The following is a 25155-nucleotide window of genomic DNA, read 5'->3' on the forward strand; positions in this document are numbered from 1 at the left end:
AACGAATTTTTGATTAACAAACTCAAGGATTTCAAAGCGAGCAATGGCAACGTTGCACAGAAAAAAACAACGCGTGAGTCTCTGTATCGGAAATTCTAAAGATATGCTCAACTTAAAACTATCTTGCGATACGGCTGTTGAACTGAATTTTATGGTTTAAGTACGAAAAACGTGATATTTAATAAATAAATATAACAGATAAAATGGTAAAAAAACGCCCCTTTGGACGTTATTTAAAATCTGAGACTTTGCAGATTTTTTTTTTTTTTTTTTTTTTAGTCCAAAGGGACTTGAGTCCCGAAGGACTATTGCTTTCGTTTTGGCATTTTGCGTCGGACTCATAAATGTCGGTTCATTTTTCAAACTGTTGCCACAAAATGTTAGAGTCCTGCATTATATTTGAAGAAATTAAATAATGAAAAATCTGCATAAATGTATGTATATTTTTCGTATTGTGATAAAACAACGGTACATAGAACAATCGAATTTTGAATGACGTAATCCTACTACGAATATGGGCATCTGGAATCCCAAATTTGAAATTTGGAATTTGTTTTATTATCGATTTCATATTTTGTAAAATTTTAACGAATTTTTGAGTAACAAACTCAACTATTTAAAAGCGAGCAATGGCAACGTTGTGCAGAAAAAACATTTTTATCTCCAGCGCGTGAGTCTCTGTATCGGAAATTCTAAAGATATGCTCGTTTTAAAACTATTTTGCGATATTGCTGTTGCACTGGATCTTATGGTTTAAGTGCGAAGAACATGATATTTAATAAAAAAAGGTAACACACAAAATGTTAAAAAACGCCCCTTTGGACGTAATTTAAAATCTGAAACATTTCAGATTTTTTTTTTTTTTTTACTGTGGCTGAAAGATTATTTTTCTAAAGCAATGAAACTGCATCTGGATATTAATAACGCATTTTAACACTTGGATACTTATAATCATGTGAAAATGCTTTCAGCGTATCAAATGAACAATATTATTAACTATAGAAAGTTACACATTAGTAAATCACAAAGATAACACTGAATGACATAAATTAAAAACATCAGATTTGAATTATCTCAATTTTTTTAACCAACTCCTTAAGTAGTATGGTTTCATAGTGGTGTAAAATACCTAAAAATTCCAGAATTCAAAAATAAATAGTTCAGGCAATAATAATGGACATGGACCGAAAGACCAAAAAGGTAAGTTTGGCAATATTTATAAAATTTTTTATTTTAACTTAAAAATAGCATCACATGTATATTCCTGTCGTTTAAAATGTGCTTCTAATATAAAGTACGTGTGTATGTCTAGCGAATGAGAAAATGAATAATCGTAAAAACGTTTCCAAACATGATCTATATTTAATTATTAGTCCCATCTGTTTCTGGCCCACATCTTAGAAATATTGCTTTCATTTGATTCACTCGTTATCGAATAAATGATAGATAATTTCCGAAGATTTTATCTGCAGTCTGTTACTTTAAAATGCTGCCTCGTAGCTGAGTGACACGGCGTTGACTGCCGTAGCGATGAGCCAGGGTTCAAACCCCAGAGAAGGCATGGATGTCTGTAAGTGTGTAGCGTCTCTCCAGCAAATTGTTACTCAAGATACACTGTGAGCCGAAAGTCCTCTCGAGATATTGATGGTGTGGAAGTTTAGCAGTCAGCTATCGGCGGGGGGCGGAAGCGGAAATCAATCTTGAAATTCCTATTTTAAAGTAACAGGGTATAGCTTTCTACTAGCGTGTTTTGCATATTAAATATTATCTGTTACATTATTAATGATGATGAATTATGACGTATATATTTTAGAGCATGGAAATTTATTTGAAAATATTGATATTAAGTGTTTATTTAAAGCTGCCAGATATTAAGAATATTTTATATAATTGCTTGATATAACATTTATGAAACCTTCAGCCAAGTTTTAATTTGGATTTCACTTTTTGCGGTAAGCTTACTAGTAAATTTTAATTGGGATTTTATAATTCTTTAGGCATATTTATTTATTTATTTCAGCGTACATAAAATCCCCATGTACTACAAACATAGAACTCAGAGCTCATGAAAGCACGTAGTTTAAACGTAACTTGCATTAATAAGGCAAAAACCAGAAAACAGCAGTCTTCGCATAAGCAGGTAGGTTCACTGGTCAAATTACACATAGCCTTTTCAAATAATTCTGTGAGTCTTATGCATAAAAACTCTTTGTGATTTATATTTCCAATTCTGAAGTTACCTTTAGTTGAGATGAAGGTGATTACTACCTGGCGTCCGCCAAAAACATCGCGACAAAAACAATACAAATTAAAACAACGCAGAGAAAACAACACAAGGCGAAAACGTCGTAGCACAAAACGTCGTGGGAGAAAAGAACGCCAAGAGAAAACGTCGCAGTTCCAAGACACCGCGATACAAAATATTCTGATAAAAATAAAGCGGTTCAAAAACTTCGCAGTTTAAAAAGGTCATTGTCGAAAATATCGTACTAAAAAATAAAGTACCTGCAAATTATCGCATGACGATAACATCGCACACATGCAAAATAAGAGCATTTTTCGCATAATGATTTAGGAGCGCAAGAAGGAAAGAGGAATTATTTTTACTTCTATATTTCCTATTTTTGAATGAACTAATAACATTTTGCTTAAAAAGTAAGTAGGAAACTTAAGCATTTAAAAAATGAAAAGGAAATTAATGCAGTTTGCAATACTTAATTTCAAATTTACGTAGATAATTACAAATTTTATTAATTTTTTCTAAAGTTTTACTGATAATTTTCATGAAAAATACAGTCTAAAAATGTTTAGCAAAGAAGATAAATAACTGCATAGGGTTACCTCTATACAAATTGCTAAGTTAATTATCAAATTATTTTCTTTCACGTTTATTAATCTGTTATTGGTTTAATGAAAATTATATATTATTTTGTTTCCGTTTATTAGTAAAGTGTCGTTAGCATTTTCACTCTCTTTCCTCCTTGCGATACCAAATCATTATGCGAAAATTCATTTACAACTTTTAAAACCTGAAAAGAGCATGTGTGCTATGTTATCGTCATGCGATGATTTTTAGGTACCACGATATTTTCGACGACGGTGTTTATAAACTGAGAAATTTTTGAACCGCTTTATTTTCGATTACGATACTATTTTGTACCACGATGTTTTAGAACTGCGACGTTTTCTCTTTGCTTTCTTTTCTCCCACGATGTTTTGCACCCCGACATTTTCGCCTTGCGTTGTTTTCTTCGCGGCGTTTTCGTCTGCGATGTTTCTACCGCGATGTTTTCGGCTTACTTCCTAGAGACTAGTTAAGTATATAGTAAATCTTTGTGATTTATATTTCCAATTTTGAAGTAACGTTTAGTTGAGATGAAGTTGATAACTACCTAAAGACTATTTAATGTATGTAGATTAGGACAAATTAAGTTTCGGTAAAATGAATAATTTCGTATAAGATCTTTTGTTATAAGAGGAGTCTAAATACCGCTTTTTCTAGCTATATTCGCACCTTTTTTACTAATTTTTGCGTCCGAAAATCGAGACGGGAAAATTAAGCGAATAAATTAATTAATAAGGACGGATTAACAGTAAGATCATAACAAGAGAAGCAGTTATAGACAAACTACAGGTAACTATCAAAATATTACATATTTAAAAAAAAAAAATTACATTTCAATAAGAATACATTGCAACATAACCATTGCCATATCTAATAAAATATCTTTTTTTTAACTTCCTTGTAACTAGAATTCGCGTTTTTAATGTTCTCTCTGCTACTTCTTAGGTCTCAAACCATTTATAAATATTTGGAGAAGGTGAATGTGCAGCTGAGTCGACGAAATCACAGAGTTAATGTCAGTTTGTGTTTGCTTTGCTTTGATGAGTCACCATTATAGTTCACCATTGAGAAAGGATAGCTTTCGGCGTGACCTTCGCAGGTAGTTTATGAGGGTTTTGTTTTGTTTGTAAGACGAAAATAATCACTACGGGGACAAATCAATTTTAAAATTTAGGGAAACTCCATCTCTGAATGCATTGAGAAAGGGAAAAATTGCTAGAATACTTTTTAAATTTTCAGAACCCTGCGCTAGGAAATTAAGGGGGAATACGGGAGGAAATTTATGACAAAATTTTAGATCAAAAAGTAATATGTAAAACATAAAATTATTTTTCCACATATTAGTTTATGTCTCATTTTTCTTTTAAAATTTTATAAAATATGAGACTTGTTATTTAAAAATAACTAACGTTTCGACGTTTTATGTAACTATAGTTTTCTTTTGAAATCTTTGCAGAAACATTACACAGTTAATGAATAATTTTGTTTGTATCAATTATTTCGTAATAAATATTCGTATGCTAAATTCATGCGCTAGCTATTGCAAACAAATTTTCGATAACCTTGAAAGATAAAAACAGCGTAATTCTTTTCCGAAAAATTTCGAAGTCATTGTTTTTCCTGATCTCTAACTAACGCCAGTTCGGTGCAAGCCTGAATCAGACTTTTTTATGATTACTTGCAATCTTAAATCATGGCTGCCTTTGTTAGAATGATTTTGTAATGATATTTTGCAGAGTTACAAATTGCTTGGAATTTTTAATACTATTTCGATCTCTTGAACTAGCTCAGTAATGAGCAAATTTAAAAATGAAGACAACAATAAAAGATCATGAACATGTTCACATTCAAAATATATGATTTATTTCTACTTATGTACAATCTAATATATATACATTTCATATTTCATTGTCACATTTATCATCTACGTTATAAAAATCACATAATCATTTGCATTTAAACATCTTATTGGCTGTTATTGTAAATCTTATTGACTAGGTATTTCAAATCTGTAATCTGATAAATATGACATTATTCTATATATGTAAAACATAAAAGCTCAAACTGGTATGCAGATAGTTTCTTTTTTTGAATATGCGTTGCTGTTTGAAAGGAGAAATGGATATTCCTATTTGACGAAGGGTTTTTGTTTTCGTTATGGCAATCTAACGTACATCAACGAAGAATAAAATCTAAATGATCTATTCTATTGGAAAGATATTTTAAGTAAAGGACAGTTTTTGTGATTATGCAACGTACGGGAAAAGCACATATAGCCTAGAAATAAAGAAGGTAAATTTTCGGCAAAGTTATTTTGAAATAGCTAAAAACTTAGGCCTTGAAAAATTTTTCATTTGACCTTGAACTCTATGACTTTGACCTTGAGATTTGTTCACTTGTCCTTGAAATCTGTGACTTTCATCTTGAGATTTGTTCATTTATCCTTGAAATTTAAACATTTTGAATTAAGTATATATATATATTATTGTGGGAACATTCTTCAACATGAACAAATATAATATTCTTTAAGTAAAATTTATATGCGTTGTAATTTAAGTTAGGTTATATTGAAAAAAAAAGAGAATTATGGCGAATGTTTTGTGCAAAAATACACCACTGAGCTTTCATAATTGGCACATTTCTCCTGTTTGATTAGAAAGGGAGTTTTGCTTCAGCTAATTAATTTAACTGCTGGCGTTTAAAAATGTTTTACTTTAAAAATTAAGAATAAAATTTGTTTTACAAGTAAGAAAAAAAAATTACATTTGTTTATGAGCACAACGACGAAATTAATAGCTATAAGTAACACCGATATAAACTGTTCTCGTGGAAAAGGAGAAAATGAAATATATGTAGAAAAAGAAAACGTTATGAGAAAGGTACGTTTATCAAGGGGAGTGTTAAATTATTATTTTCTGACAAAATAACTTCATTAAAAACCAATGAATAACAGCTTTAAATTAATGTTCTTTCGTACTCATAAAATATACTAATGCATTAGCATACGAAGTATTCTGAAACGAAATTTGAGTAACTTCATTTTGTATGCAGGCAGTTAGAGTAATTAAAATTAATATTTTTCTTCTAATAAAATCAGTCATGAGTGTTTAACCAGATCACAGATCAGAACTGCTATTAGGCTTTTAGCTTAAATTCAATACTCTACTTAAAATGGCATAATATGGCTTCTGGGATATCCCTCGATAGCTGGATAAACGACACGCCTCATAACAGGTTGAGAAGAAGCTCCGTATAAGTGTTGGAATGGTGCAGGATGGTGGATAATGTATCTAGTGGTACCCGATCCATGATGTCCATGATGTTCATGGTGCTCGTGGTGCCCATGATGTACGGGAACAGGAATGTGGATGTGGTGCTCTTCGTGCTTGTGGTGGTGTCTAAGCAGCTTGGCGAGTAAACCTGCAGCCAGCAGAACTGCTATACCTTGGTCATTATTACCTCCATGATGACCACATTCGACAATCGGCAATAGAACTTGACAAGAGAAGAGAACCACAGCCAGGAAGATAGCACTGTACTTGGTTGAGAACATGATGAAAAGGAAGAGCACTAAAAGAACGAAAACAATAAATACATAGTAAGAGAACTTTATCTTATATATCTCTTAATGACGTTTTATGAAGAACAAAATAAGTTTTATTAACAATTTATATTATGCTCTGAGTGACTGAAAACTTTTAAGACAAAAATAACTCTCTGAAAGAACATGTAAAACTGCAGTCTATGATATCATAAACTGATCACAATATTATGTTCTTTTATGCTCCTTCTTTCAGTTGATTACTATAATTCTTTGCTTATGACCATTATCGTGTTTCTTTAAATATAACTATATAAAAATTACTTTACTTAGTAACTTTTGTTGACATTATTCGACGAGATCTTGTGATGAGCAAATTACTTTTCATAATACATTTTTCAGGAAAGATTTCTATAACGTTTTAAACAGTAACAAAGAAATTAATTGATTTGCTGGAATTTTAAATCGATGGATCCAAAATAAAGTTATGGCATCAAACATCAAAGTAATGTCGTTGAGCAAGTTCTTACTTGCCTCCCTCTCACCAATAGATCAGTGGTAAAGTCACTGAAAATTGGTATTTTGACCTGGGTTCGAATCCCAGCGAACGCACTGACTGCATGGAATGCTTTCGTGATTTACCCCATGCGTAACGTGAATATGAGCCAGTTTACCATAGAATATCCTCCACGAAGGCATTTTTTAGCCGGATATTCTTCGAAACCTTATCGATAATCCAACAAACTTGCAAACTGCTTGCCTACCACCTTTCATGTGCATACGATATTTTATAGCAGGCTTTATGTCCTTTTTTTATGCATAGGGCCTTAATTTTAAAACAAGCACTTTGTGACATATGACTTATTTAAGAAACAAGTCCAGGGCTGTGTTATTTTTTAATTATCGCTTGAATTCTTAATTATTTTACTCTGTTTCAAAGTACTAATTATTACAGTACTTATTTGCTGTACCGTATTATGCAGTGTCTAATATTCGAAACCTGTTTTAAATTAGAATTTAGGTACCGTATTGTACTTTTTATGTAGCTTGTATTATCTAAATGCATGATTTTCTGCAAAAATGGCAAAATTTAAAATGATAAAAATATTTCTGACAATATGTTATGTAAAATTAATAACGAAACCATCAGTAAAGTTTTGTTTTTCAGGACGAAATAAATATATATTTAACTGTGTTCATTATTTACTTCTGCTTTTTTATTTGTATTTTTTTGGAAATGTAAAAATAACACAAGTAGTATAATAATGTAGCACGTATTAGCGCATCCGAATTTTTTCTGACAAATCATGTAATGAGAAAAGGGAAGGTCCTTAGGATTTGAAAGAATTACTGTTTGGGGAAAACATTTGCAGAGGATTAAGGGGACCTCGATTCGGTCTTTTGGCGACGCTTCTTTTTCCAGGTTCCTTTCTTGTTATTCAAAAGAATGTGCATTTTTCGCCCTTAAATAGTCTTGGAATTTTTTAAACAGGTGAGATTAGAAAGCAAATCTGCCACGACATAAAATCTTTAAAGAAAAATGGCTGCGATATTTTGCAGACATGAATTTCAAAATATTCGTAAGATAACTTTCGTTACAGTTCGAAAATATATTATCAGGGGAGCAAGGCGAAATTTACGTAACCTGGTTTTCAAAATTCATTTGTCAATTTGGGTAAAATATGATTTATTTATTTTCAAAATTTACATATTGTGCGTGTAATGGCAAACAAATTTTAAATGATACACAATATATTTTTCCATACTTGTGTGTGTGTGTTATAAATGCTATGATATCTTTCATTGAAATCATATAATTAGAATGGCCATCTACGTAAGAGGATATTAAATATTTTTTGTCTGCTCTGCCTTCCATTTAGTGACCGCTTTCATATTTAAGGAAGATGAAAGTCGCCCTTCCATTCGGAATTTGCCGTCCGTGTCCGTAACGCTAGAAGGTTACATGTCATGAGTATAAACATTAATTTAAGCATAATTATTTATATTTTAGGCTGAGAGACGTTAAAATGCAGAATAACGGCTAAGGTGGCGAAAAGTAATCGCTAAAATATCGTATAATAATTAATGTTTCGAGAAGAATCTTCAAAGCGGCATTTATTATATCTTAATACTTCTATTGATGCACACATCATTACATATATTATGAATATGAGACCAAGAACTTGTCCATTAATAAATTAAAGGATGCTATTAGGGTATGATAAACGAATTCTATTCCTAAATTGTTTTCTTCAGTATTTAAAAAACTATATGAACAAAAGAGGACATATTTAATATATGTTTTATCGAATTTAGAAATTTTAAAATAAATGCTCATTACTTTAAAACAGTTAAAATTTATTATGAAACATTTTACAGTATTCATCATGTTTACTTTCGCCCCTGTTGTAAATAATTTTTATCTAATCGTTGCTCTGCTTTTGCAACACGCTTTCGAGTGGTTGTCCATAGAATTTGGTCTTTCAACTGTTTTAATACTTGTGTTCAATTAAAATATGTTATCGTGTCATTATTAGATGTTTAGGTAAGGATATTTCATTATTATACGTATACAATCTGATTTGTATATAATAGGAGTAGTTGAATTTATTAAAGATATATTTTCTTTTAAAAAATTAAACTTTTCATTCCACTTTGGCGCCATTTGACTATCGGCCAGTAAACACATCAGTAAACACATTTGAATATTTTCTAATAGTTAAGAAAATGGTTAGCAGTGAGTTTAATTAATATTAATATATTTCACATGTAAAAAGACGCCTTTGTAAACTAAAATTTCTTGATATTGCTTATTTTTGGAAGTTACTTCTCTTTCTCTTAAAGTATTTGAACAAATTAACAGAAGAACTCAACCTTTTGAAAAGAAAGAATTCCAAGCAATGCTATTCATACTCTATTTAAATTTTCGTTTCAGAATTTTATAGGCTTATTTTTAAAAATAAGCCTATAATTACGCAAAAAAAAAAAAAAAAAAAAAAAAAAATAATGCTGATGCTAAAATGTATTTTGAAACCGCATTTGCGAATGCGAAATGAAATGTTTCATCTAGTTCTTGGTTAGCTGGGAAACATATCTTTACGAGATTTGTATAATGACAAGTAAATACTGATTTAAATTTAGTCAGAAAGATTTTACTTTTTTAGAAAATACGAACGTGTTTTACTGCTAGATTTTAAGAATAAATTATAGAAATAATTAATATCGTTTACTAAATATAGCAAACATTTCCTGTTACATCATCATAAGCTTTAACATCTATTTTTAAAACATAACTTGCGTTATTATAATATAGTTTAAAATTTTCTTTTACAGTAGGGGCCAAATATTTTTGCATTCATTTCCAGTTAACAATTCATATTTGTCTGGTTATTAATATTCAAATAATGTGTATTAAAAGGGTTTCGAACATGTAACATAGTTGCGAGAGCAAGTAAGAGTGACCTATAAGGTGAGTCATTTTTAATTTTGTTATCTGCAGTATAACTAGTGCTTTACAATGAGTCGAAATCTGTTGATATTTGCCTTTAAACAACATATTTTACCTGATAAAGTTTTCGTGCCGTAACATGCAATGAGTTATGATAGTGATCCAAAGAAAACAATGATAAATGAACTTAAGCAAATTAAGTAAATGAAGGGGTAAATAAATCGTATAAAAAGCAATTGTTGGTGTAACAAGAAAACAAATTACGTTACACATCCTTTGAGCAGCAGCTATTAAATGGAATAATATAAGTTTTAATTTCTAGTTTTATATTAATATATGAAATTAAATTTGGATGAAATATCTTTACTGATTTGAACTGTACATGCGTTTTTTATATAAGTGACAAAAATGTGAGAAAATCAAGGTGTGAATAAATAGCAGCAGTAAGTTGTTTTTCTTCGGACAGCATTGTTGTTTTTAAGAGCTAAATATTTTGCTTCTGAACGCAACTCTCCGTATTACACTTAACAACAAAAGGCTTACAGATGTAACATGAAATGAAATTAGAACTCTAAAATATTACCTCATTTAATTTTATGAAGTTAGATTTCTAAAGACTGATGTAGGAGAAGGGGTAAAGAGAAAACAAGGAAAATGTCATCCATGGGTGAATGCCGGATAACAGATTGAGTTCGCTGCGGTCCATTGACTTTTGGCACAGCATATATCCTATTCCCACGCATCGACTAAAACCTAACACAGAACGAATTCCTGCTATGAAATCTATATTCCTGGTAGGAATTAAGTTGTACCCTAAAATTTGCTATCAAATTTAGTTACTGATACCTGATATCTAATAATATGATATTACTTATCTTATTATCTAACTGATAAATACTGCTGCAGGCTCTGTTTTACTTTTCCTTCTTTCTTTTCTAGGTTCACCAGTCAAAGGCTTAAAAAAGTACATTCCTATTCACTATGCAGCAGAAGCACTGGGTGTTTTATATCTTTCTAATGTATTATATCATATTCAGTTCTGTTATCAGCAGGATTGCTAGTTTCAGTTTTTCTCAAAAACTGTGGATCTTATTCCATTCAATTGTAGAGACAGTAGGTACTGTTTAGAAGCGGGAGACTTGGTAAATGAGCAATGTCTTAGCCTGGAATCGAACCCCGAACCTCTGGAATACGCGCCCAGCGCGCAGACCACCACACCACGAAGGCGGGAGAAATACCTTATGCAATGATATGTAATTCTGAAACGGATTACAAATGTAGCTGTGTAAAATGTATATATTTAAGTAACGTGGTGTTTTGCTTAGCTGTATACAAATGTTTAACACGAGCTATCAGAAAGGGAAAGTTTGTATCTACTGATATCTGGAATTCACAGAAATTTCTACTGTATTCTATATGTATAAGACTTTCTTGTATAAGACAAATCAAAACTCATGTTTACACGATCAATCCTATAAAGGCTGTTCGCACATATTTTAGACGATTTTCATTGTATTTATAGAAATATTTCATCTAAACTTTTGTGTTTTTATACGTTCCATTTCATACCCTTTACTCTTCACTACTTTGCTAACCGTAATTTCCAAGACAATAAAGCCTTTTTTAGTATTGAAAGAGGTTATTTTATCCCATTCCTCTTGAACAGCTTTCCGAAGTCCAAGGATTGCTGTTGGTCGACGTTTGGACAATTCGTTTGGACAATCTAAGAGTGCAAAAATACGTGGATGATAAATCAGGTACACAAAGTCCCTGAGCAACGTTAACGTGTTTAAAATGAAATAACTTATACTGGTCACACTTTCATAGACAAGGTTCAAAGTTTTGGTTACTAGAGCCACAAGTTTCACAACCTCGAGATGGACAAAAAATAACCTCTGGTTGACAATCCTCCAACTCTGTGCAAATGTAATTAATCAATACATCGAGATAAACTCCTACTATAGTTTGTTCATCGATGAAAAATGGTTCAAAACTCTTGCCATGCCAAATTCCACACCACATATTCACTTTTGAGCTGTCTTCCTTTAACTCCCTCTCGTCTTCAGGATTTTCGGATTCCCAAATCCTTACATTATGTGTAAATCAAACGGAAATAAACTATTAGAGAAAGTTTTTCATCTACGTGTAATAACACCATAAAAATATACAGTACTACATTTTATAGAGTGTGCCCACAATAACAAGGAAAAGTTGTTCAGGGGGCTTTATGAACACCTTCTATGAAGCACATAGCATTTTCGAAGAAGCCAAACGCATTTACCCCCAAGGTAAGTAGTGTTTTAATAATATTATCTGTTAAGAGGTCAATGCTTCAAAAATGTTCAGTCTTCATAAACTCATTAATTTTCATTTTTGTTCTTTCAGTATCATTAAACATTAGGAAACAAAGCTTTTACGGGTTTAATACATCCGCATCTGACATTTATAGAGCTGGAAATGTTTCCCCTGCTTCTAAAATTATCATTCGTTTCCTTCAATAAAAATTCCTGTATTCAGTTGTTTTTAAAATGACCACTCGTGTTCTGCGATGCGGAAAGGGAGAAAGGGAAGGTTTTTGTTTTTTGTATGTTAATCCTCTTTTTTTTTTCTCGACATGATGGAAAAGCAACTTTTTTTTTATATTATAAGTGGTGGGTTAAATTGGTGAAATACCAATTCATTTGTGACTATGAATAGAATTCGTTACTTTTTCCGTCTTACCAGAAGATAAAAGAAATTTTTTAAGTAAATAATGTTTAATTTTTTTCTGCAGTTAGTAAAAGCAATTGAAAAACTGTTTAGAATTGCAAGAATAATGTTTATTTCCCTCTTAATAGAAAAATTGCCCGTTTTAGATATCTGTTTATCATTTGATTCTAAAATATACACACATTTAAGGGGAAAAAACAAAGTGAAAATATTTTTGTTTATTTAAAACACAGTCTCAATGAATAGAGAATGTTTAACTTTTAGCAAGTTTTAAATTTATATTTGAAGAATTATCTAAGTAGGGCACTTGTATTAAAAAAGTGATGCTTAAAATTTTTACCAATACGTTTTCAAAATTACTCTAATAAAAAGTTTATTTGTGGTGAGGATTTGTTTAGCGTATGATAAAAAGTACGATGGACTTTCACATTTGCATATAAAAACTTAATATTGTCAAAAACCGCTTGTCAGTATAAAAGGCACGAATTTATTTTTAGCAAATTAATTTCAAGATATACGTTTAAATGATAGAGCAAACAATCAAAAATTCTGTATAAAGGTATGTTAACTGAAAACAAGTAATAATAATTCAAGATAATGTTTTCACATAAGTAAAAAAATTGATGATCTAACTTCAGAATATCTAATAAAATGCATCAGAATTAGCAAGGATTTTGAAGATTTATTAAACGTCACTCAAATTACTATTGTATATGTTACACAGTAATTTTTAAATCACTGCACATATGTAAAATTTTAATGTTCTTTAAAAATATATAAATATGTTTCATCAAAGACGGGATATTTTTGCATTTATATTAAATAACGGATCTCCAGAATGTAAATTTGCAATTTTTTGTAATGCCTGAATGCAGAGATGTACTGCATTAATTGTAATACAATGTATACAGTATTAATTGTAAAACGTTCTTTTTCAAGTTGTAATAGTGGTTTGATACAAAGACAAACCACTTTTGTCTACGAACAAGGTGGTACGCTACTAGATGTTATAGCAATCCCATTTTCCACTTTCTTTGACTATTTGTTTTTGAGTTGCACTTGATAGATACATACGTACGTATGTACAGATATCACGTAAAAAAAGTGCCTTCTTAATCTACTTTAGTATCTCTTTTGCAAAAAACGATTCTTTTATTTTGTCAGTACGTGCATATGCCAAGCAAAAACAATTGTCTAAATTGATTCAAGAGTGGTCAAAATAGATATTTGCGTTGAAATATGATTTCCGAAATTTTTTGCGATTTCAATACTTTCTTTACTTCGTGCAAGGAAGTAATAAAAAATGGCAGCATAATACTGAGTTTTATTAATAGCTCAGTTAAGTAAGTACTCACAAAATCAGAAATTGGAGGGAAAGGGTGTTGAAATCATGGGAATTTAAGACGGATGTTAAATTTAATTATAACTGTGAATTGTAATGTATTTCTAAATTGCAACTCTAAATTCTAATGTATCCTACAGCTAAGGGATAATGTTAAAAAAGTGTTTTAGACAAAATGTGCGTGCAGAATGTGAAACTATCTTATACTCATGGTATTAAAGGTAGTAAATAACAAGGAATAGAGCATTTTAAAACGAAGTAATGTTATTTAATTGTTATAATGTTGTTCACCATTTAAAAGCATAATTTTATTTTTTACCAGAAAGAAATAAACAAGTAACTGCACATTAAATTATAGTAACACAATTTTAAGCTATTTTACAGGAACAAAACAGAAAGCAAATATCGGCAAATGCAATTCCGTTTATGTAATGATTAATTTTTTGGTTTCATTTTTCTACAGTTTTATTTTTTATTAACGCATGACTTCTGTTCAAATAATTATAGAACTAAAATAAATTGCTATTATCTACAAAATGTAATCCATTTTAAGAATAAATCCGGTTTCATGAACTAAATACGTTTTTTAATCGCTCCTAGAGAATCTTTCCCCGTACTAATTACATATACTCCTTTTGCTAGGTCATCCGCCTTCTGAGCTTTGTTCAAGAATAATAATTCGCTATATGTTAGATTATCTGTGTCTTCCTACATGGGTAGCACAGCCAAATAAGTATGTTTTATGTATAGAGTTTAAATTCAAGATTAAGTGAATTTGATGCATGTTAACAGCTGAATGACTTGAAGATTCCGAATTATTTCCGAAGAAAGATAATTCCAAATACATAAATGAATATTCCAGATTATATCAAAAGAATGATAATTCCAGATGCATAAATGAAGATTCCGGATTAGTTATTATCATGAGATTTGGAGTTAATTATTTAAAATCAGGATTAATTTTTTTAATATTTCCAATACTGAATACTGAATATTTTTTCAATATATATATTATTGTTTAAATTTTATACAGTATGTTTCGTTTTGGGTCATATCGGAGCAGATTATATCATCTTGAAGATTTATTAAAAAGTCTAAGTTTTTTTTAAATTTATAATTTGCATTTTTTTATTGATTTTTTTTTTTTTTTTTTTTGGCGCGGATATAAAAATTTTCAATGGTCTTGCACTTTTTAGTTAATTTAATTTGTCTTTTATTTGACATGAATTTTTATTTATTTCATGGTTTGGTTTGGTTTGGTTTATTAGATTACGGCAAAGCACTCGAGGACTATCTGCCTTAAAGGAAGGATGCCTTCGTGGATGACGTTTTAAGGGAAACTGGCTCGTATACACGTTACACATGGGGAAAACCACGAAAACACCCATCCAGCCAACCCGTTCGCGGGGGAATCGAACCTCGGATCGAACTACCAGTGTTCAGCGACGTTACCGCCAGGGCGCTGGTGGGCTCTATTTATTTCATGAATTTATAATCCTCCAATTCAGAAAAGTGGCCCTGCTGAAAAATTTACGGCTGCTCCTTGAAAAGACCAAGAGAAAGAATTTTCAATTTTTTTTCTTCTTTTATTTCTGTTTATTTTATTATATTATTATTATTTTATTATATTATATTATTATTATTTATTATATTATTATTATTATTATTAACCCAAACGGGAATTACAACAGAAGGGCTATTAGTCTCGAAACGGCATTTTGCGTCACATCACTAAAAGCGTTGAATCGCTTTTTAAACTGTTGCCACTAAATATTATCACCCTGTATTATACTTAAAGAAATTTAAAAATGAATAATCTGCTTAAATGTGTGTATATTTCTCCAAATGTGAAAGGAACAACAGTAGCTAGAGCCATCAAATTTTGAGTAACGCAATTTTCCACCCGAACATGTGCATCTGGACTCTCAAATTTTGAATTTTGAATTTTCTTTTTTATCTTTCATATTTGTAAAACTTTAACTAATTTTTTATTAACAAACGCAGCAGTTTCAAAGCGAGCAATGGCAACACTGTACGGGATAAAACATTTTAATCTATCGGACTGCCTCTCGAAAATTCTAAAGATATGCTATTTTTAAATATTTTTAGTAAAACGGCGTTAACCGAAATGGCTCTAAACGGTTTTCAAAATGTGTGTGTAAATGGTAAATGAAAAATTAGCCCCTTTGGGCATAATATATAATAAAATCTGAAATCTTTTAGATTTTTTGTTTGTTTGTTGTTTTTGTTTCAAGTTTGGTATATGATTTACATGTTAAACTGTTAACAAGCAAATTTTGACTTAATTATTTAATTATTATTTCTCGATTATTATTTACTTTCAACACATACTGCGTGACATTAATAAAGCATAATCTTACTTTTGAAGTTTATAATATGTGATGTACCAGCTTTTGTCCGGAGTAAATAAAAAAGAATTACTAATAACTTTTTGTATGAAGTTTACTGCATCGTTACATTAAAGAGAAAACCCCGATATTCCTTTGCGATTCCTTTTATAGCCTATGGAAAGGTGGAGCTTCCAAGAAATGACGTCAGCCAATCCAGTTCGCTTTAAATATTTCCAGAACATTCTATAACTGTACGTGTAGAAAAGGCGGGAAAAACAACTTGACTACGGGGCTGTGGATTTAATTCCACGTATTTTCAAATAAGAGACCGTCGCCATTAAAAAATGAAAAGAACATACAGTTAGAATTTTAAGTGTATTCTTGACTATGGAATTTTATTATTACATATATATATGTATATATTTATTTACTAAAATATTGATTATATTATCTCCTAAGATTAATTTGAGTAGACTTATCTTAAAATAGTGAATTTGAGTGAAAAGCGTGAAAGAGAGAATAACTCGATTTCGCACTAAGTGAATTTAAGATCATACAACATTTGTTATGTATATATTTATATATATTTGAAAAGGTGCGCATTTTCTCTTATTTTGTCTGAAATCTGATGATTTTTGTGATGGACAATTATCTCATAATTGTACTATATGTTACAATAAAATAAACTCCACTGTATATCTATTACGCAGTTAAAAGTATTACCATGTTTTTCCGCAAAATATAAAAGGAAAAACAAGATAAATAAGTTCCTCACAAATCTGATGTTCTAATTTAAAAAATTGAAAAGATTGAATGCCTCTTTATTTCTGACGAACAAAATAAAATGCTTTCTATACATCTTTTTAATTTCTTCGAATATTGTTTGCATTTCACGTACAAAAGTGAAGAAAAGAACAAGAAAAGTTAAAATAAAAATTTTTAAGAAAGCGATGGGTGTTTCATGCTAATGAACTGAGAAATTGAAAATGAGCTGCTAGAGGAAAGTGATTCATGGTTTCAAATTCAATATTGCTTATCCAGGAGGATCCATAAAGTGGGACGGGATACCGAAACCGATAATCGCCTTATTTACGATCTACTTATCAGGCCGTGAGAAAACATTCTTTTTCCGTGTCTAAAACGTCAACTTTCGCGTGATTGCTACAAATGCTTAAAATATCTTTCAACGAAAGCACGCGTGTATTCATAAAGGGTATTTAGATTCAAAAGGGGAAAATAACTAATACTGGCTATATAATTGGGTTTAAATAATTGACAGAATCTCCTTGGGATAATTTTTGTGTTGCTTAGGACATTTTCTTAAGATCTAATAAATTATTGCTTAGATATTTCAGATCATGCGTCTGCATAAATTTTTGTGAATTCGTAATTATTTTTACATAACTGTTTACATTTCATAATTTTGTTCATAAAAGTGTAACTTAATTAATAGTCTTCTAAGAATTGTTGTAATTATTTTAAAATATAGGAATGCGTTTCAGTGTTTAATTAATTTAATTTTAAATGAATTTTCACCTCATTTATCATTTTATACAGCATATTATATTACTCATATTTCTCATTGCAATTTTTTTAATACGAAATCTGCAGCGAAAACTTTAAAATACGATACAAGATACAATTAATTTTTAAAAGATACATTTAATGAATTAAAATATGCCAAAAATGCAATTTAAAATTAACATGTGCATGATCGTGAGACATTGCGCGCAATTTCAGTACCATTGATACTGACTGTACTTGTTCTTTTTACTTTATTCTCCAGGTATTAAAATGTTTTAAATAAAATTTTAAAAAATAGACAAGAAAATGTAGCATGTACTGCACAGGAATATACATAAACAAATCTATTTTTAGCTTAAATTTTCTTCTAATTAGAAAAATGATGTATTATCAAAATTAAAACATAATTTCTTGAAAAATTATGTTTTTTTTTTGTTTTTTAATCTTCAAACTCACTATTATGTAATATAAAAATAAAGGATTATATCTGAACCTTTTAGACGAGTAACATAATAATTACTTATATTATAGTGGTATTGTACTTAGGTCCCCAACGTGGTATAGCGGGGCACTCTAAATATATTAAGAGCGGAAAGTCCTCTCGTGTTGTTGGGGGAATCGTCGGACCACCCCCGGCAAGTTCTCCCTCAAAACTGGGGTAGAAGTAGAAGATGAACTCTTTGAGGCTTTGGCAGTCATTCTTTCCTGAAATTCATTTACAAGACAACAACAACAGGTGTGTATTTAATTATATCAAAGCACACTAGGGCTATCTGCCTAAGGGGAGGGATGCTTTCGTGGAGGACATTCTAAGGGAAACTGGCTCGTATACACGTTACACATGGGGAAAACCACGAAAACACCCATGCATCCAGCCCGTTCGCGGGATTCGAACCTCGGACCGAACTACCAGTGTTCAGCGACTTTACCGCTCGGCCGCTGGTGGACCCAACAACAGCCACACCAACATTGTACTTAAGACTGAAAGCTTAAGTTGACTGTACAACAACGTTGTACTTAACGGGAAATATAATAATGATAGATATATAAGATGTGTATTGACTTTTACACTAGTTGATAGAATTTCTTGAAACTTCGAAACTTTCACAAAAATCATGCATATATGTGGGAAGATTATAGTTTCAAGAAACCTTTGCAAATCCTGAAAATGCACTTTAATTCCTTAATCTTAAAAACAATAATAAAATATATTTATGAGCTAAAAGTTTTAGGTATGCATAGTTTTATATTTCAACTGTATTGTATACATAACATGTTAATACGTTTTACTAAGCAGTGGACATACACTGCAGTTTATTTTATTTTAATATTTCGTACAATTATGAGATCATTATCTATTACAAAAATCATCACATTTCAGAAGCGAAAATACGTAAAATTCCAAATATATATATGTATACTGATATATATTATAAACAAGCTTTTAGAAATTTCAAAAGTAAGATTATACTTTATTAAAATCTTCCAGTATGTGACGGAATTAATTAAATAATCCAGAAATAATAATTAAATAATTATCACTTAATGTTATTTATTTAATTTATATAATTTTAATAATTATACTACTATTATAACTATATAATATTATTATTATATGTTAATATAATTACATAATTTATTTAATTTATATAATTTTTATTATCATATAATTTTAACTGAGAGAATGAAAAGTGTGGATTGTAAGATTTCAAACCAAGTATAGGTCATAATGTTCTTTATGTCAAAATAACTGATCATTTTTTACAGGTATAGTATTCCTTTTGTCCTTTTATGCTAATCAGTATTCCTTTTGTCATTCGTAACTGCATGCTTGTATAAGAGTATACTTAGAATCATTAAATGTATAATCTCCGACATTAAATACGAGGATTGAAAATTTTTATTTTGTGTCGGAAATTTCATGTTTTTTGACAAATTTTCAAGTTATTTGAATAAAATATAAAACGTTAATAATTTTCCTTCGCCTTCTGTGATAAAAAAATTAAATTAAATATATTATTGCACAACATTTTCAGAAGGCGAAAATTCAAATAAAACCTTCAAGCATCGTTCAATAAAATGCAATTCTAAGCAAACCATCTGGCTCTTTTAACAGCAAATGTTTAGAAGCTTTTTTACTCATAACTGTAATTACAGAGCGAACTTGTACATGAAGATTACTTAAAATATTTGTAATTAACTCATATTGTATTCAAAATAAAAGTATAAAAAAATTCGATATTTTAGTCCACTTATAGGTACTTCGATTCTTAGTACTCGTATATTATGCCATAACAGCCGATTTGTGCTCGCTACCATCAAGACTAATTGAATTTGATATATGGAAGCTGCGAGTGGTATGGCATGCTATATTTAGCAACTATTCTGAAATAATAAACTCTTGTTATTTCAAGCTTTCTTGTTATTTACTTCAAGTTCAAATACACTTGCTTAATTTTGTGGAATTAATCTTAATTAATCTTTGAAAGAAGGTAATCCTAACATGATTAGAAGTATAAAACTATACGCAGATTAGGAAATTTTGCCAATAATCATAAATTTTGTTAATCCATCCGCGGAACATAGTAAAAGGTTTCACGCGCAGCTTGTCGTCTTCGCATTTTATGGCTTCACCAAAATGTGGCAAAAAAATCATATTAAATTGTTAAGCTCCAATGTACGCATCATTTCCACAATTGCGTGATGTTGGACCGTTAAAAGGTAAAATATCAGCAGTTCGTTTATAAGGTTATAAGATATTTCTCCCACTTCCCTAGCGTACCTTCGTGGTGTAATGGTAGCACATTGGGCCGGTATTCTAGAGGTCCGTGGTTCGATTCCCGGCGAAGGCGGTTGTTAATTTTTCATCTCTCTGGCTTCCAAAAACTCCTTATGACACTACAAGTGGCGCCCGAAATAAAAGGGTTGTGGATGATGATTTTCCGCCCCCAGGATTTGGCGACTAGTTCCCCTAAAACCCAAGTCGCCCTTTAAAAAGGGGAGTATATAAGGTATTTCTCCCACTTCCCTAGCGTGCCTTCGTGGTGTAGCGGTAGCACGCTGGGCCGGTATTCCAGAGGTCCGTGATTCGATTCCCGGCGAAGGCGGTTGTTAATTTTTCATCTCTCTGGCTTCCAAAAAATCCTAATGTCTCTACAAAGAATTTCTCCCGCCTTCTTAGCATGCCTTCTTGGAGTAGTGGTCAGCACGCTCGACGCCTAATTGAGAGGTCCGTGCCTCGAGTCCAGAGGGTATTGCTCATTTTTCATCTTTCCTGCTTTAAAAATAACTTAATGTTTCTACAGTGGCGCCCGAACTAAAAAAGGCGGTAGATGATGATCCTCCACCACCAGGATTTGGCGATTGGGTCCCCTAATCCTCAGTCGCCCTTCAAAAAGGGGGGGAGTAAATAAGGTATTTCTCCCGCCTTCTTAACATGCCTTCGTGGTTTAGTGGTCAACACACTCGACGCGTGTTCGAGAGGTCCGTGGTTCGAGTCCTGGCGAGGGAATTTCTCATTTTTCCTGCTTTAAAAATAACCTAATGTCTCTACAAGTTACTTCACATTTATTAGATGTTCAAAATACTTTAACAGAAGAACTAAGAACGTATTAGGCATTTTCTGAAGATAACCATCCATCTGCTTTAGACACATTGTCTTGCTTCTGCAAATGGTCATTTTTCTATCTTGTCACTTAAAATATATTCAGAAGACTAACATGTAGTCACAAATTTCAGGAGAAATTTCGAAAACATTTCTCCTTTGCTAAGATTTCGAATTCAAATCGGGAGTCTTGAAAGCCTACCTTCCTTAACTGTTAAATCAATAGGAATACAAAAATTTTAAAGTGTCTTTCTTATAATTATATATTAATTTCCTATCTCTAACCATTTATTATTACTAAAATTATATAAAACTAAGATTTTTATGAGTTTTTCTAAAAGAAATTTATTGGTTTTATGGTACATGAATGAGTGTTCGTTAATAATATAAAAATTTGCTTCGTTATTAATTTGCTATCGAGTAAGTATGCAAATCGTTGTTCAAACTCTCAAAATAAAATTCTTTCAAACTGATTAAATAATTGTCTGGTTTTGCTGAGTAGCCACTCAATAAATTGTAGATACGCAATGAATTTAATTAAACGATAAATAACAAGAGCGAAACAAAATTTGCTTTTGATTTGCGTTTTTTGATTAGAATGGTTGATATTAAATTCTCTGAATTAGATTTGATTTCTCAGCTTTATTTAAATATCATTTAATACTTATTGCAAAAATTATTGCTGAACCATAGATTTTATGAAAGGCAATGGCCTTAAATATATAATAAGAGTGACTCTGACACCCGTACAGGAAGGGTCCATTTTCAAATTCCGGAGAAGGCATGGATGTTTGTAAATGTATAGTATCTTTGCGGCATGGGGTCACTCTAAATATGTGGTGAGCTGAAAATCTCTCGAGAGATCGATGGTAGGAAAAGAGAGGCAGGAGAACATAGGACTTGTTCCTCCGGGATACACGCTCTCAAAATTGGAGTCGGAATTGATATACTGTCACCTATATATTGCTCAAAGCTCTTGCCAAGGAGAAACCCATTTGACTCCTTGCCACAATGAATGTCATGGGCTTGAGATGATCATTATCAGATAAGTGAGATTGGCAACGACACAACAATAACAAGAGTAAAAAGAAAACTTGTTTTCAATTTTTTTGCGGATTAGAATGGTTGACATTAGATTCTCTGGATTTGATTTGATTTCTAGACCTTAAAAAAAAAAAAAAAAAAAAATTCAGTATTCATTAAAATCTAATTACAGTTGAAATATCTGATGTACATAGAGGTACAGCTAATTAGATGCAAATTTGTAATCTGATTTAGACACAGCGCCGTTTTTTAAAGCCATAATTTAAATATGTTGGAATGAAATACATATTATAATTTTCAAAATAAGTTATATATTTATAAATGAACAAATGCGTCCATAAAGGAGAAAATACTATAATACTTCAAGTACTGTAATAATTTTACTGTAATGCATTTAACGAGTAATAAATTTCACGCTTTTCCCATTTAAATAAAATGATAGACTGTAGAAGTTCATCTAATTTTGAGAATAGATTCTGATATGAATTATCTAGAAATTTTTACAACAAAGGCGTTTTTAAGATCTTATTGGAAAGAGAGAGACATGAGCAGCCTCCAAATAAAAGGAAAAATCCAAATACCAAAAGATTACGAAAGAAATTAATTTGTCACGCAGTATAATTTTATACGGAAGAAATTGATATTCTCAGGATATAAATGGCGGAAATAATGAACTATTAGCATAGGACTTATTCTATTATTATTTTCACATAAAAATGTGTAAAAATTAGGTAAAAGTCTCACCTGCAAATTATGAGAAAAAATTCTAAACCAAAAGATAAAGCAAATCGTTTTAAAACACAGAAACGTCACATATAATTGTACTTTTACGTATTTTAAAATTTTAAGTAAAGAAAGAAGGAATCATTCCAACTATATTACAGCGTTAAATATCGGTTATTCTCTACCAGAAAAATTGTAACTTTATATACCATTCGACAGAAGTGAAAATTTAAGTTTTCAAAACGATAAACTTTAAAATATTGTGAGTTAAAATTAATATATTTGATTATCTGCGAGTTATTTTTAATTCATATTTTCACAAAGTATTTTATCAGTTCAAAGTATATTTTAGAATGTGGATCAGTATGTAATCAATAAATGTAGTGCGTAGCATTGAAAATGTAAATCCAAAACTTTGAAGGCCTGAAAGTATTTCAAAGAAAAGTTCTGGAATATGTTCTATATTTTAATTTTTTAACAGGGTTCATTTAAATGGATTGAAGATACCGTAGAATTTCACAGAAGTTTCTAGTTTTTTAATGATTAAGTTTCAAAAGGGAATATAAATTTTATGATATAGGTTATAGGTAATTACATTCTTTCGAAACTTAGTTATTTCCTTTTACAGAGAAGTAGCATTGAAAAAAAGAATCAATTAAAAGTATTTAAAATATTTAATGAAATCTCTCTTTTTAAGTATCTTCAGAAACTTTTATGTATTTTAGCATAAAACAACTAATTATGAATATTAAATTATTAATCATTAAAGGTTTCCACGATTATACTTTCGTAAAATTTAGTTCAAATTTCAAAATTGTAACAACTTCAAGTAACTTAACACTCGCTACAACTAAGATAAAACGAAAGTAGATTAATAAATATAACATTTGGAGTTTAATTTTAGAGATATTTTAATATGATTATGTCAATATTTTAAATCGGGAAACGCTTAGGGAATTTTTTTTTGAAATTTTAGCATAAAAATATTCGTATTGATATAATTATTTTGATTTTTTGAAGTTAAGAAATCGTATTGAATTTGAAGTACTTAACGTAAATATTATCGCATTTTTATGCACATTACAGTCAATATGCGAGTAAAATATATCAGGATAATATTTTTAAAGTACATGATTATTTAAACTGAATATTTCAAATAATTATTTCCTTCTGAATTTTTTAACAGTTCTAAGTCAAGATTTCTAATTCGCATATCACTAAACATGCTTACAAAATTTATAAATTTGTCTTAAATGGATAGATGAAATATTTTACTTTCAGTTGTTTGTATTATAAATGGCAAACTCTTAACACATTAAATTGTAGCGCCGCTGAATTTGCAATCTGAAGTTATTCGGAAGACTAATCCGAAACATATGAATCCATGACAAGGCAACATACCAAATGAATAATTATCTAAGGCATTCAGAGAAATTTGTGCTAATTAGCCACAATTGAAGTAATATCCTATCAAATATCACAAGTCTAGACGTTACTGGTTAAACTTCAACAATAATTTGCAACACGAAATTTTCAACACGAAAAGATTTAACGTGCATGAGTCCAAAGCTAATTTTAACCGCCACAAAATGAAAACTAACCTTCGGAACAATAGAAATTTATAAATTTATATATCCAATATCTATTTACCTTCTTCAGAAGCTGATATCCGAAGCAAAGGAGTGATGATTGAATTGTGTGATGCCTGAAAGTGAAAACAGAGCTCTTATATATGTGTGTGAGGGAAATGCAAATCTTACTCCTACCATCTTTTCCTTCCCGGATCGAGGATGCCGGAGGATTTCATACTTTGAGGATATAAATACAATATTCCGACATTGACTTTCCGATCGACTTGGAGGAAACTCCAATTCCACCCTAATACCCGATAATCGTGCTTGTTTCTGGATGAGGGAAAGCGAAAGTACGATGCAAAGCGTGGTTTCCATAATAGAATATAAATAGTTTCCTCTACGAGGCACTGCACTCCAGCCCTTAGTAATCACTACATTCTAATTCAATGG

General features: G+C 30.6%; 1 protein-coding gene across 2 annotated transcripts; it reads right to left on the reverse strand.

Moving 5' to 3' along the window:
* Positions 1 to 4685: 4685 nt before the first annotated feature.
* On the reverse strand, positions 4686 to 24907 carry LOC118191540 (uncharacterized). 2 transcript variants are annotated; one of them, XM_085812667.1, is made up of 2 exons: positions 24782 to 24907; positions 4686 to 6415 (listed from the first exon to the last, which is right to left on the reverse strand). In XM_085812667.1, exon 2 carries the CDS (start codon positions 6396 to 6398, stop codon positions 6012 to 6014), a length of 387 nt encoding a protein of 128 aa, XP_085668793.1. In that variant the 5' UTR covers positions 6399 to 6415; positions 24782 to 24907; the 3' UTR covers positions 4686 to 6011. The 2 variants fall into 2 exon arrangements, with proteins under 2 accessions (XP_085668793.1, XP_085668794.1); XM_085812668.1 differs by lacking the exon at positions 24782 to 24907 and adding an exon at positions 10418 to 10439.
* Positions 24908 to 25155: the final 248 nt, after the last annotated feature.

Source organism: Stegodyphus dumicola, chromosome 3, assembly GCF_044657685.1.
Source record: "Stegodyphus dumicola isolate Sdum_Otavi_A_Nest chromosome 3, ASM4465768v1".
Taxonomy (NCBI): domain Eukaryota; kingdom Metazoa; phylum Arthropoda; class Arachnida; order Araneae; family Eresidae; genus Stegodyphus; species Stegodyphus dumicola.